The sequence below is a fragment of the Schistocerca americana genome, chromosome 4, assembly GCF_021461395.2.
Source record: "Schistocerca americana isolate TAMUIC-IGC-003095 chromosome 4, iqSchAmer2.1, whole genome shotgun sequence".
NCBI lineage: Eukaryota > Metazoa > Arthropoda > Insecta > Orthoptera > Acrididae > Schistocerca > Schistocerca americana.
In genome coordinates, this window is record NC_060122.1 from 219,311,956 (window position 1) to 219,326,856 (window position 14,901).

Sequence of the window (14,901 nt, forward strand, 5' to 3'; positions counted from 1 at the left end):
CTTCCTTATGATTGGCCGTAATAGGGAAGCGTTGCTAGCTCGTCCGTGCAGGATTCGTGCTTGATGATCGTTTAATCGTCGATGTTTCGTCTTCCGACTTATACCGCGATACATCAAAGCACATTTGTCTGTATTAAAAGGGCAGTTTCAAAGCGACGCTCTCTGTTTCGTTTTATGCGGTTGGCTTGACTGCACGTTTCTCTGTCCATATCTCCATTTTCCCAGTCCTTGCTGTACATCTCACCAGTCTAACACACACAGACGCAAAACCCTTGCCCTTCAATTTTTTTATGCTACTGCGATAAAACGCGCCAAGCGGCTATCCGGTTAAACGATTCTCTACAGATTTTGGTGAATACGATTACACTATCGGATCAAAAATACTCTGACACACCTTTGTGATGTAGAATTGACCACTAGGTGTCACGAGAGGTGGACCCGACAGTACAATAGGAGGCGGGGAGTATCGTGTTGTCAGTGGAGAAGCAGTAACAGCAGCACGTCATTCTCAATGGTGAGAAGTCTTCTGAAGTAAGAGTGATTTCAGGTGTGCCGCAGGGGAGTGTCGTAGGACCGTTGCTATTCACAATATACATAAATGAAATTGTGGATGACATAGGAAGTTCATTGAGGCTTTTTGCGGATGTTGTAACAATGGAAAATTGTACTGAAATGCAGGAGGATCTGCAACGAATTGACTCATGGTGCAGGGAATGGCAACTGAATCTCAATGTACAGAAGTGTAATGTGCTGCGAATACACAGAAAGAAAGATCCTTCATCGTTTAGCTACAATATAGCAGGTCAGCATCTGGAAGCAGTTAATTCCATAAATTATCTGGGAGTAGGCATTAAGAGTGATTTAAAATGGATGGCCATATAAAATTAATCGTCGGTAAAGGAGATGCCAGACTGAGATTCATTGGAAGAAACCTAAGGAAATGCAGTCCGAAAACAAAGGAAGTAGGTTGCAGTACACTTGTTCGCCCCCTGCTTGAATACTGCTCACTGGTGTGGGATCCGTACCAGATAGCGTTGAGAGAAGAGATAGAGAAGATACAACGGAGAGCACCGCGCTTCGTTACAGTATCATTTAGTAATCGCGAAAGCGTTACGGAGATGATAGATAAACTCCAGTGGAAGACTCTGCAGGAGAGACGCTCAATAGCTCGGTACGGGCTTTTGTTGAAGTTTCGAGAACATACCTTCACCGAGGAGTCAAGCAGTATATTGTTCCCTCCTACGTTTATCTCGCGAAGAGACCATGAGGATAAAATCAGTGAGATTAGAGCCCACACAGAGGCATACCGACGATCTTTCTTGCCACGAACAATACGAGACTGGAATAGAAGGGAGAACCGATAGAGGTACTCAAGGTACCCTCCGCCAGACACCGTCAGGTGGCTTGCGGAGTATGGATGTAGATGTAGATGAATGTATTGGTCAGGAGAGCTCAGTGACTTCGAACGTGGACTCGTCACTGGATATTAATCGACTAAAAAATCCATCAGGAACATTTCAACCCTACTAAAGCTGCCCACGTCGACTTTTGGTGACGTGGTTATGAAGTGGAAATGCGTAGGAACAAACACACCTTAAAAAACCGTGTGAGAATAGTCAGGAATTGTGGAGGGTAAAAAAATTCGTATGAAATCAGTGGGAGGAATGAGTTCAGTTCCAAATTGCTACCCCTAGTCGGCTAGCACAATGGATGTGCTTAGGAAGTTAAAAAGGAATGTATAATGTTCGAGTAGCTCCTCATTAGCCATACATATCTCTCGTCAGTACCTAGCTTGAGGTGCTGTGAAGAACGACTCCACTGGACACTGGATCACTGGAAAGGAGTGGTTTGGAATGATGAACCACGCTATATCCTGCGGCAATCAGGTGGAAGGGTTTTGGTTTGGTGAATGCCTACTGGACGTTACATGCCATACTGTGTAGCGCCAATAGCGAAGTACAGAGAAGGTAGTGTTAAGGTATGGGGATATTTTTTGTGATTAGGACGTGGTATCCCTACTGTGCTTCAGTAAACGCAAAATGTGGAAGGACATGAAAACATTTTACAGCATTGTTGACTCTATACAGCTGAGGAACCGTTTGGAGACGACGATTGTGTGACGGTCCACCCTGTCAGTGTTTGTGAGGCGATGGTTTGTTGACAATAACATTCTTGAAATGGCCTGACCTTTCCAGAGTCTCGAGATGAACCCAGGGGAACATCTTTGGGATGACTAAGGATGTCGATTTCGCTCCAGACGCCACTGTCCAACGACGTTACCTTTTCTGGTTTCGGCTTATGAGGAAGACTGGGCTGCTATTTCTTCACAGACATTCATATATCTCGCTGAAAGCGTCCCCAGCAGAGTTGTCATGATGGAGAAGGATGGGCATACACCATGCTAATGTCCACTAACAGGTGTCCGAACTTGGTGCATGGGCCTCTCGCCTAGTAGACTTGCAACTTCTTTCACACCTGAGGTTTGCGAGTGGCCTAACTAAGAAGGGGTTACGTTAGCAAACAAGAGAACTTCAATCGACCAGGCCAGTAGGCAGCAGTGCCGGTGGTGCTGGAGGTCACCGATCCTGTGGACCTGCTTACTTGGGAAAAACGTGCGTTGGCTTCCATCGACCACGTGACAGTAAATAATTCCTCCAGTTACCTCTACGCAGCCTCAGTATTTAGGGCGGCACAACGGAGCTCCAAGGCAGTTTTCGGTCGAGCTTCGGGCCAGGCACCAATTGCACTCGCAGTTCTTCAGTCAGAGTCTCTTTGCAATCTTCGCTACATATTACACCAAGCTGTTTGCCAGTCTTCTCCCCCCCCCCCCCCCCCCCCCCCCCCGACCGAGAGAGCCACTAGGTGATTACTGGACTGGTTCCCATATCCCACCTCAGTTACATGACCCGCAGACATCTGAAAAACATTCGCGCTATTTCATGGCTTCCAATAGATGCAGACGGCTGAGGTACACTACTTCCGTCCCGGGGGGGGGGGGGGGGGGGGGGGGGGGGGTATGGGGTGACTACAGGAAGGGCATCTGATCCGGCCACCCCCTGGCACTAAAACTGCCAAATCCATGGTAACAGGGCCGACCCCGCATTGCACTGGGACAAAGACCTAAGCAAATGATGATGTTTATTGTTTCTATGAAAACACCTTTAGAACAATGAAAACTGTAATATCCAACTACCAAAACGTACAATACAAAACACAGAATAGGGAAACGGCACTAAGACAGATGCAACATCACTTCGATGTGGTAGCTGTAGTTGTGGGAACTGCATTAAGTGAACGTTCTTCATCAGTTAACCTATACATACTGGCGTATATCGCTGTCAACGTTATCCTTCACTGCCAGAACAACAAATCCTGAACAGAACCGAGCAATACTGAGCGCAGCTTGAGGGCGAAGAGTATAGCGGCCATTACTGTTGTCAGCAGTTAATACCTTTAGCGAAAGTAACAAGTTTGTTTCCAAATAAGATAGAAAGCGATTGCTGTCGACATTTGCACTGTCGTGCGGATGTTTTCAGTGCGATAAAAATGCAAACGTAAATGGGAGTAAGTGTTAAATCTTGCCTAGTCGTCAAATGTGGGGTGTCTAGGAAACCTGCTTTTACGGATCACTAGATAACATCCAAACAAATCGCATTAATGGGCAGTTACAATAATTAACTTTCTGTTGCACAGATGTGTCGCAAGCAAAGGGCGACATACGAATAACCAAGTTTCTTCAGTACAATTATTCCTTAGTCTGATACATAGAGGGTTCAAGCGAAGTAGTGAGCTTTGAGGCTTCTGTGCAAGTCGATAGTTTTGAGGCCGCTGTTTGACTGGGCCGTGACAAATCTGGCGCGACGCTTATGTCTTCTTCGCCGCTGCTGTTGTGTTGTCGTACTGGAGGGGAGTCGGTCAGCGTGTGACTGCCTGACCGCTTCTCACAGCTATCTCTGCTCTGTCGTTCCCAAATGGCGTGCCGGCGCTTGACTTTACGCCGTAACTGCAAGAAATACTGTTACAATGAAATAGCCACTGGAGACCACTGAAATCTTGCAGCAAAATATTCATAAAATATACCTGATAAACCTCCCAAATTTTGTTGCTGCAGTTCAGGTCCATCCTGTACAACGGAACCCTTATAGAATCGCTTTGTTGTACAGTCTGTCTATCTGGCTGTCTGACTATTAAAGACCCTTTGTCGCAGGAACGAGTAGACGTTGCAAGTTGAAAATTATGTCACATACTGAGGTCTATGGTTCCTTATCACTGTAAAGTATTGAAGTTTCTAATTCAATATACTGAAAAGATATGTCCATATACGCCACCTGTTTTAATACTAGCTAAGTCGCTCATCAAAACCTATAGAATTTGTATTGTATTGTATGTTAACTGGGGCGTAGAAAAGATGGAGAGGCTCTGTTCCCGCCACAGCCGCAGTGTTCCACAAACTCACGACGACTACCGCAGTCCACTTCACCGCTCCGCTGCCCCACATGGAACCACTCTTTCAGGGTTATTGTACGGTTTGGTCCCCTGTGGACCCCCCCCCCCCCCCCCCTCCAGGGAACGTCTCACACCAGACGAGTGTAACCCCTATGTTTGCCTGGTAGACTAATGATGGTGTACGTGCACATGGAGAACTTGTTTGCGCAGCAATCGCTGACTTAGTATAGCCGAGGCGGAATAAGGGGGACCAGCCGCCATTCGCCGAGGCTGATGGAAAACCGCCTAAAAACCATCCAGAGACTGGCCGGCTCACCAGACCTCGACACAAGTCCGCCGGGCGGATTCGTGCCGGGGACCAGGCGCTCCTTCCCACTCCGGAAAGCCGTGCGTTAGACCACACGACTAACCGGGCGGGCAACCTATAGGATACTTCCCCTTAGCCTAGAATCATGAAGTTTGGCGGAAAGCAAGGTTTGACATTACAAATAAAGGAAAAACTCCGAAAATGGTTAATTTGTGACTGTCACACACAAAAAATTATTTCTTTTGTTATTTGTTATCCGACTTCAGACTTAAAATTGAAACAGTCTCTAAAGTCTTGGAATTCCCAGGACCGATATCTTGCCAGTATCAATGTCGATAACAAGGAAAAATCGCCGAAATTCTTCATTCCTGGGGTGGGTGAACTGTCAATATACATAATTAAATTTGTACGGAACCCTCAAAGTGCGATTCCTACTCGCACATGGGCGTTTTTTAAAATAATCATTACTATAGACAATATATAAAACACCAATGAAAGATATTTTCAAAATTCAGTGGCTTCTTTTTTTTAGTTGAGAAAATGGCACACCTATATAATGCATGCGGCCACTTACGCTTCATATTAGACGGCGACCACTGCAGGGTTAATGTGCACAAGAGTTGGGGACGGAGGCCAGCTGCGTATTGTATATCGTATGCATTAATGGACATTTCGGTGCCGCTGGAGCACGTGATGTATTTTTATGTATTTGTGATTGAAGCCTCCCAGAAATAACATTGTGTATATTCCACAGGTTTTGTGCAGCACTAGCCTCAAATAAAAGAAGTCTTTTGAGCTAAATATTTCTTTGAGTTTGGCCCTTCCACTCTCAGGTCCTTGCTCTCTAGCCTTAAGTGGTACCAGAAGTACTCTTTGAGGCTTACAGAGGATAGACGTAGATGTAGACGTAGAAACGCCTGTGTGAAGTTCTGGACTATCCAGTAATCACCCATCAAATACCACGGATACACAGTCGTACTAAGCTACCACTGCCAACACGACAGTATTCAGAACTGGTCCTGGTTTGATACAAACCAGCAGTTGCTGCTCTCTTTATCGAAAACGACCATCACCGTTGCAGAATCTACTGTGATCACGAGATGCCACTTTGTGCCGTCTGTACACTTTGCATGCACTTACAGCATAGTCTGTTATGTCTTAATCAATTGGCGGTGACCTTTGCCCTGATGACGTGTAATCTGCGGGTGTTACAGGGGAGTCTACCGACGATCAGCTACAAGTGGTGAGCCGCAAGGAGTGGCTGGCGGAGCCTCCCTCGCAGCCAGTGGACGTGGTTGAGGGTCCCCTTAACCTGGTCATCATCAGTGAGTATCGCTGTCACCGAGTGCTGCTACTCATGCTACTCACTTCGGATCTAGTGCTGAAAGTGAGGTCTGTAACAAAACGTTCATTCAGCAGTGATACATACCTTGTTATTAAACCCTGTGGCAGACTGAAACTGTCTGCTAGATGTGTTCCAAGCGTAGACTCTTACATTTGGCTGGTAACGCCAGCTGGCCGGGGTGGACGACCGGTTCTAGGCGCTACAGTCTGGAACCGCGCGACCGGTACGGTCCTGCCTCGGGCATGGATGTGTGTGATGTCCTTAGGTTAGTTAGGTTCAAGTAGTTCTAAGTTCTAGGGGACTGATGACCTTAGAAATTAAGTCCCATAGTGCTCAGAGCCATTTGAACCATTTTTTTTTTTTTTTTTTGGTAACGCCAACTGAGCTATTCAGGCACAACTCATGACCATCTGTGGAGTTTAATTAGTAGGAAGAAGGTATTGGTGGAGAGAAACTTGGAGTGCATGGTAAACTTGTTTGGAGAAAATGTCAAAGGACTACATTCGAGTCTCATCTGGTTCGTAGCCTTAATCCATTCACTGTTTTGACTGCCATTTCGTCCATAGCGTCAAATGGTAAAGTCTAATGCGTACGTTGGGAAGGTACTGTATCTAAGGGTAAGAAAATTTTGGTCGGATCCGATTATTGTGAAGAAACCGGAGCCGAGGTTGAGGCTGTAATCTGGGTGGAATGCGTTGGTTTGCCGTTGTCAGGACAGGAACCCATGGTCTAGCGGTAGCGTCTCTGAGTAGTAATCAAAACGTCCTGGGTCCTGGGCTAAAACTCCGCCACTGCTTAAATTTTGAATAAAAATCACCAGCAATGGCGACCAAAGACTTCCGGCGTAAGAAGTCACCCTCGTTCTGCCTACGGCCTTGTCGAAGAGGGCAGAGGAGCCGACAGAGTTCAGGGCACTCTCTTCCCCTTGGGGTGGGAAACTGGCCTTAAAAGGCTGACGAATCAACAGTGATCAACGGAATGAGGATGAAAGAGGCAATGGAAATCACTACATTAAAGATTCATTATGTGTATGTGGCCTGTAATTGAAGAAAGTGGTATGATGAATCTGACTAGTCTCCCATGCGCCTCTCCAGGAGCCGACGGACAAGGGAGAGGTGACCATGAGAAAAAGATTGAGTAACCAACAAAACGGCAATGTTCTACGATTTGGGGCGCGGAGTGTCATAAGTTTGAACGGGGTAGGGAAGCCAGAAAATCTTAAAAGGCAAATGCAGAGGCCCAAGCCAGATACAGTTGAAGTCTCTGAAATGAAATGGTCACTTAAGTATAGGGTTATCTGAAAAGCAACAGGAAATGGTATAACGGGGTAGGATTCGTTATGAATAGGGAGGTAGGGAAGAGAGTCAGTTACTGTGAACAGTGCAGTGATAGAGTTGCTCGTATCAGAAGCGACAGCAAACCAACACCGATAAAAATATCTCATTTGTACACGCTGACGCCGCAAGCAAAAAATGAAGATAAAGAGAAACTATAGGAGGACGTTGTGGAGGCAATTTGTACGCAAAGATAGACGAAACTCTAATAGTCACGGGAGATTGGAAAGCGGCTGTAGGAGAAAGATAAGAAAAGATTACGGTAGGATATGTCCCTGGTATAGAAATGAAAGAGAAGGAAGACTAATTGAGGTTTGCAATAAATGTTGTTGTTGTTGTTGCTGTGGTCTTCAGTCCTGAGACTGGTTTGATGCAGCTCTCCATGCTACTCTATCCTGTGCAAGCTTCTTCATCTCCCAGTACCTACTGCAACCTACATCCTTCTGAATCTGCTTAGTGTATTCATCTCTTGGTCTCCCTCTACGATTTTTACCCTCCACGCTGCCCTCCAATGCTAAATTCGTGATCCCTTGATGCCTCAAAACATGTCCTACCAACCGATTCCTTCTTCTAGTCAAGTTGTGCCACAAACTTCTCTTCTCCCCAATCCTATTCAATACCTCCTCATTAGTTACGTGATCTACCCACCTTATCTTCAACATTCTTCTGCAGAACCACATTTCGAAAGCTTCTATTCTCTTCTTGTCCAAACTATTTATCGTCCATGTTTCACTTCCATACATGGCTACACTCCGTACAAATACTTTCAGAAACGACTTCCTGACACTTAAATCTATACTCGATGTTAACAAATTTCTCTTCTTCAGAAACGCTTTCCTTGCCATTGCCAGTCTACATTTTATATCCTCTCTACTTCGACCATCATCAGTTATTTTACTCCCTAAATAGCAAACCTCCTTTACTACTTTAAGTGTCTTATTTCCTAATCTAATTCCCTCAGCATCACCCGATTTAATTTGACTAAATTCCGTTATCCTCGTTTTGCTTTTGTTGATGTTCATCTTATATCCTCCTTTCAAGACACTGTCCATTCCGTTCAACTGCTCTTCCAAGTCCTTTGCTGTCTCTGACAGAATTACAATGTCATCGGCGAACCTCAAAGTTTTTACTTCTTCTCCATGAATTTTAATACCTACTCCGAATTTTTCATTTGTTTCCTTTACTGCTTGCTCAATATACAGATTGAATAACATCGGGGAGAGGCTACAACCTTGTCTCACTCCTTTCCCAACCACTGCTTCCCTTTCATGCCCCTCGACTCTTATAACTGCCATCTGGTTTCTGTACAAATTGTAAATAGCCTTTCGCTCCCTGTATTTTACTCCTTCCACCTTCAGAATTTGAAAGAGAGTATTCCAGTTAACATTGTCAAAAGCTTTCTCTAAGTCTACAAATGCTAGAAACGTCGGTTTGCTTTTTCTTAATCTTTCTTCTAAGATAAGTCGTAAGGTTAGTATTGCCTCACGTGTTCCAACATTTCTACGGAATCCAAACTGATCTTCCCCGAGGTCCGCTTCTACCAGTTTTTCCATTCGTCTGTAAAGAATTCGCGTTAGTATTTCGCAGCTGTGACTTATTAAACTGATAGTTCGGTAATTTTCACATCTGTCAACACCTGCTTTCTTTGGGACTGGAATTATTATATTCTTCTTGAAGTCTGAGGGTATTTCGCCTGTCTCATAATATATAATGCAATAAATATCAGTCAGTAATAGTGAATTCTCTGTTCAAGAATCACGAGAGGAGGAAGTATGCTTAGAAAAGGGTGGGCGATACAGGAAGATTTCAGTTCTGTTACGTCATGGTCAGGCAGAGATTTTGAAATCAAATATTTGATTGTAAGACTTACTCAGTGCAAATATGGACTCATTTCACAATTTAGTAATGAAGAGTACGCTGACGTTTAAGAGACTAGTCAGGAACTCTCAGTGCGCAAGGAACTGAGATACGGAAGTGCTAAAGAATGAAGAGGTACGTTTGAAGTGCTCTGTAGATACTGCGATAAAGAACAGCTCAGCAGGCAGTTCAGTTGAAGAGGAGTGGCCATCTCTAAAAAGGCCAGTCACAGAAATTGCAAAGGTAAGCGTAGGTGCAAGGAAAGTAACTGTGAAGAAACCATGGATAACAGAAGAAATATTTCAGTTGATCGACGAAAGAAGAAAATACCAAATTGTTCAAGGAGATTCAGCAATACAAAAATACAAGACACTTAGGAACGAAATAAATAGAAAGTGCTGGGAAGCCAAGGCAGAATGGCTACATGAACAATGCGAATAAATCGAAAACGAAATGATTGTCGAAAGTACGGACTCTGCATACAGAAATATCAAAACGGCCTTCGGTGAAATTAAAAGTAACGGCGTTAACATTAAAAGTGGAATGGAAGTTCCATAGTGAAATGCAGAGGAGAGAGTGGATAGTTGTAAACAGTAAACGGAGTGCCTCTATGAGGAGGAAGACTTTTCTGAAAAAAAAAAAAAAAAAAAAAAAAAAAAAAAAAAAGAGTCGACAGGGAGGAGATAGGGGATACAGTATGAGAATGAGAATGAGAATGTAAAAGAGTTTTGGACAACTTAAGATCAAATAAGGCAGAGGGATGGATAATATTCCATCGGAATTTCTAAAATCATTAAGGGTAGTGACAGAAAAACGACTACTCACGTTGGTGTGTAGAATATATGAGAATGCCAACATATCGTCAGATTTCCGGGAAAACATCTTCCAGACAATTCCGAAGATAGCGAGAGCCGACGAGTGCGTGAATAATCGCACAGTCAGAGTAACAGCTCATACATCCAAGTTGCTGACAAGAATAATATACAGAAGAAAGGAAAAGAAAATTGGGGATCAGTTCGGTGACGATCAATTTGACATTAGGAGAGGTAAACGGTTCAGAGAGGCAGTTCTGACGGTGTGCTTGATAATGGAAGCAAGTAATCATCTTGGGGTTGGAGCTCTTTTTTTTTTCGTGTTTGCTTTTTGGATAGGGTCCGCCTTTAGCAAAACACAGTTTTGTTTGCTGCAGTTGCAGCATCTTCAGTGACTTTTATTTTTCATCTGTTAAAGATAAAGAATGTTCTTTACTGTTTGTATACATGTAACTATTAGTTTTTAAGTCGTAATTACAGATATTTGAAAAACACATAAATTGTGAATTCATACCTTTTTACCTTTAAAGAACCAAGACACTTTCGTAGGATTTGTTGAGCTACAAAAGTGTTTGACGTTGTAAAACAGTGCAAAGTGATCGAAAATCGGAGAAAATAAGGAATAAGCTGTAGGGAAAGACAAGTAATGTATAAGAATCAAGAGGGAAAAATAAGACTCGAACGAAGCGCTCGGATTACAAAGAGAATGAGGCATGGATGTAATTTTGCGTCCCTACTGTTCAGTCTGTACATTGAAGAAACAATGACGGAAATAACAGAAAGGTTCAAGAGTGGAATGAAAATTCAAGATGGAAGGACATCAACGTTTCACTGACGACACTACTATCCTTAGTGAAGGTGAAGAAGAATCACAGGATCTGTTGAGGGGAATGAGCAGCCTAATGAGTGTAGAATATGGACTGAGAGTAAACCGAAGAAAGACGAAAGTAATGAGAAGTAGCAGAAACGTTAACAGCAAGAAACTGAACTTCGGAATTGGGGATCATAAAGTAGACGAAGTTAAGGAATTCTGCTACCTTGGAAGCAAAGTAACCCATTATGGACGGAGCAAAGAGGACATAGTAGGCAGACTAGTACTGGCAAAGATGGCGTTCCTGGCCAAGAGAAGTCTACTAGTATCTAACATAGGCCTTAATTTGGCTCAAATGGTTCAAGTGGCTCTGAGCACTATGGGACTTAACATCTGTGGTCATCAGTCCCGTAGAACTTAGAACTACTTAAACCTAACTAACATAAGGACATCACACACATCCATGCCCGAGGCAGGATTCTAACCTGCGACCGTAGCGGTCACGCGGTTCCAGACTGAAGCGCCTAGAACCGCACGGCCACACCGGCCGGCCTTAATTTGAAGAAGAAATTTCTAAGAATGTTCGTTTGGAAGACAGCATTGTGTGGCAGGGAATCATTAACTGTGGGAAATCCAGAAAAGAAGAGTATTGGAGCATTTGAGATATGGTGCTACTGAAGAACGTTGAAAATTAGACGTACTGACAAGGTAATGGATGAGGGGTCTCTTCGTATAATCGTCAAGGAATGCGATGTATAGGTAACACTGACAAGAAGATGAAGGGCAGGACGATAGGACATCCGGTAAGACATCAGGAAATATACATGATACTAGAAGGAGCTGTAGAGGCTAACAATATAGAGAAAGACAGAGAATTTAATACATCCAGCAGATAAATAAGGACGTAATTTGCAAGTGATGCTCTGAGATGAAATGGTTGGCGTTGGTGAGGAATTTGTGACGTGCACCATCAGACCAGTCGGAAGACTGATGACTCAAAAAATAAATAAATATATAAGTAAGTAAAGAAATAAAAAAAAGGACTTCAGTTTATAGGAAATACAACATCATAACAAAAACAAAAAAAAAACAACAACCCTGAACGAGTTATATCTATGGCAAACTTAGAAATTTTCTGCAAAAAACTACAATTTCTCTGACTTATTTTGTTGGGCACTAAATATTTAGTTTGACACATTCACAGAAAATGTTTTATAGTGTCGCTGATATCGGCTATCATTACTCATTATCAGAGACGGTGAAAGCAGCATCAGATGATCTCCAAGTGATGTTTTGTCAAAGCCTGGTTGGCAGCAGATGCTGCATTCAGTCGTTCTGCTGATGGCCAATGGTAGCTGATACTGGTGATCAACGTAAAACATTTTATGTGATTGCGTCATCAAAGTATGAAGTGTTCAGTGGGAAATTTTGTATCGCTCACGAAGGGAGAGTGAACGGGCAGATTGAAACTATGAGCTGGGTTGTGACTTGTGTTTGGAAAAGTAAGTCGGCTAGAGTATTACCTACGAAAGGCAAGAGTCTGCTGCACAGTGAATGATGCATTCTACGAGAGCTTTTCGAAAATAAGACCCGATCGTCCGTGGAGTGGAGACCACTGCGAAAATCAAAAATGTTTTTATTTGTAACAGGCAGCTACACCTTCTAGCTAATTTTCTACACAGCCGCCGCCACGACTGATATTTATCGTCACGTTGCACCAATTTTACAATATCCTCGCCATAGAAGGCAGCCGCCTGTGCTTTCTGCCTATTCTCTACGCTTGTCTTCAACTTGCTGCCTGTGTCTAAAAGTTGTCTTCGTAGCCAGCGGTTCATGTCAGCAGAGATGAAACTCAGGGGGAGCTAATGACGGGTTTGTACTGTGGATGAACAAACACTTCCCATCGAAAACGCTGCAGGAACGTCTCCATTGGCCCTGCAGAATGCGTCCGAGAATTGTCTTGAAGGAGGAAACGCATGACAGTTACGTTATGTGGGCTGCATGACATCAGGCGAAATCTCACACCAGACCCTCATACTTGGCGGGAGACGTTGTTTCCTAGGCATCTTTACGTGCTCACTGTGTGTTCAGAACTGAAAACAGCGGCGTGACCCAAACGACGGGTATGCTGGAGACACTGCCCAACACATCTGTGCAAAGCTTCATATGATTTTCGTTGTGACTTCCATTTCGCTGCCGATTGAACCTTACTTTCCAAATAGACCACGTAGAAATGGAATAATTCGTTGACTTTAACTAAGATATTCTCTGCCACATACCGTTTTCCTGCCCACAGATTGGAATCCCACATCCTTGTACATATTGACTAGAGTGAGAAGAGCATTTCGAGAGCTAGAACAAAAGTTGCTGCTTTGTTCTTCCGATTCTTGCCGAGAATATTTCCTGTCCCTCTCCGCCAGCCGTGTCAACGCTTCATCGGTCGAGTACCGTCCACTCCGAGCTTTGTCACACCTGTAGAGGTTACCACCACCGTCACCTTACTGATGTCGATGCAATCATCACCGTACAGACCTTTCATCTTCCTATGAAATTCAGTTGGAGGCATGGTTTCTACGGCTAGAAACTCTGTCACATCACGTTGTTTCTCACCCACTGACATAGTTACGCTACAAACTGCCAGATCACACGATGAACCGAGCGAGGTGGCGCAGTGGTTAGCACACTGGACTCGCATTCGGAAGGACGACGGTTCAATCCCGTCTCCGGCCATCCTGATTTAGGTTTTCCGTGATTTCCCTAAATCGTTTCAGGCAAATGCCGGGATGGTTCCTTTGAAAGGGCACGGCCGATTTCCTTCCCAATCCTTCCCTAACCCGAGCTTGCGCTCCGTCTCTAATGACCTCGTTGTCGACGGGACGTTAAACACTAACCACCACCACCACCACCACCACCACCACCACCACCACCACCACACGATGAAATTCAGAGTCCCTTAACGACAGAGGGTGCAACTTGCGTTAGCGAAAGACAATGTCGACTGACAAGGGGAGGCTTCGACGTTTGGGTGTAACAGATTTACTTCAACTGTGTGCAGCTTCAGTAGGCCATTAAAACAAAATAATATGCAAGTGGTAAGATGCATTACTCTGACAATTCCGAGAAGATCGGAAGAGAAGTTTTGCGCGTCTTTTATGTAATACATGTAGATTCTGTGCGTAGCGCCTGCGTGTCAGAGATCGCGGTTGTCAAGTGGGTTTTCGCCGGCACGGTAGCTTAGTGTGTTCGGTCAGAGGTTTAGCTGTCCTCTGTAATACACTGAAGCACCAAAGAAACTGGTATAGATATGGGTATTCAAGTATAGAGAGATGTAAGCAGGCAGAATACAGCGCAGAGTTCGGCAACGCCTATACAAGACAACAAGGGTCTGGCGCAGTTGTTAGATCGGTTACTGCTGCTACAATGGCTGTTTATCAAGATTTAAGTGAGTTTGAATGTGGTGCCATAGTCGGCGCACGAGCGATGGGACACAGCATCTCCGAGGTAGCGATGAAGTGGAGATTTTCCCATATGACCATTTCACGAGTGTAACGTGAATATCAAGAATCCGGTGAAACATCAAATCTCCGACATCGCTGCGGCCGGAAAAAAATCCTGCAAGAACGGGACCAACGACGACTGAAAAGAATCGTTCACCGTAGCAGATCGTACCGAAAAATTGCTGCAGATTTCAGTGCTGGGCCATCAACAAGTGTCAGCGTGCGAACCATTCAACGGAACATCATTGATATGGGCTTTCAGAGCCGAAGGTCCACTCGTGTACCCCTCCACGACACGAAGCTTTACTCCCGCCTGGGCCCATCAACACCGACACTGGACTGTAGATGACTGACAACATGTTGCCTGGTCGGACGAGTCTCGTTTCAAATTGTATCTAACGGATGGACGTGTACGGGTTTGGACACAACATCATGAATCCACGGACCCTGCATGTCAGCAGGTAACAATCAAGCTGATGGAGGCTCTGCAAT

The 14,901-nt window shown here is 44.4% G+C and overlaps 1 protein-coding gene across 1 annotated transcript in view; it reads left to right on the top strand.

Moving 5' to 3' along the window:
• Positions 1-14,901, top strand: part of LOC124613356 — a 74,715-nt gene that overhangs the window by 55,153 nt on the left and 4,661 nt on the right. The window contains exon 2 of the mRNA XM_047142053.1: positions 5,968-6,078. Within this exon, the coding sequence (XP_046998009.1) occupies positions 5,968-6,078 (111 nt within the window). The remainder of the gene's footprint in view (positions 1-5,967; positions 6,079-14,901) is intronic.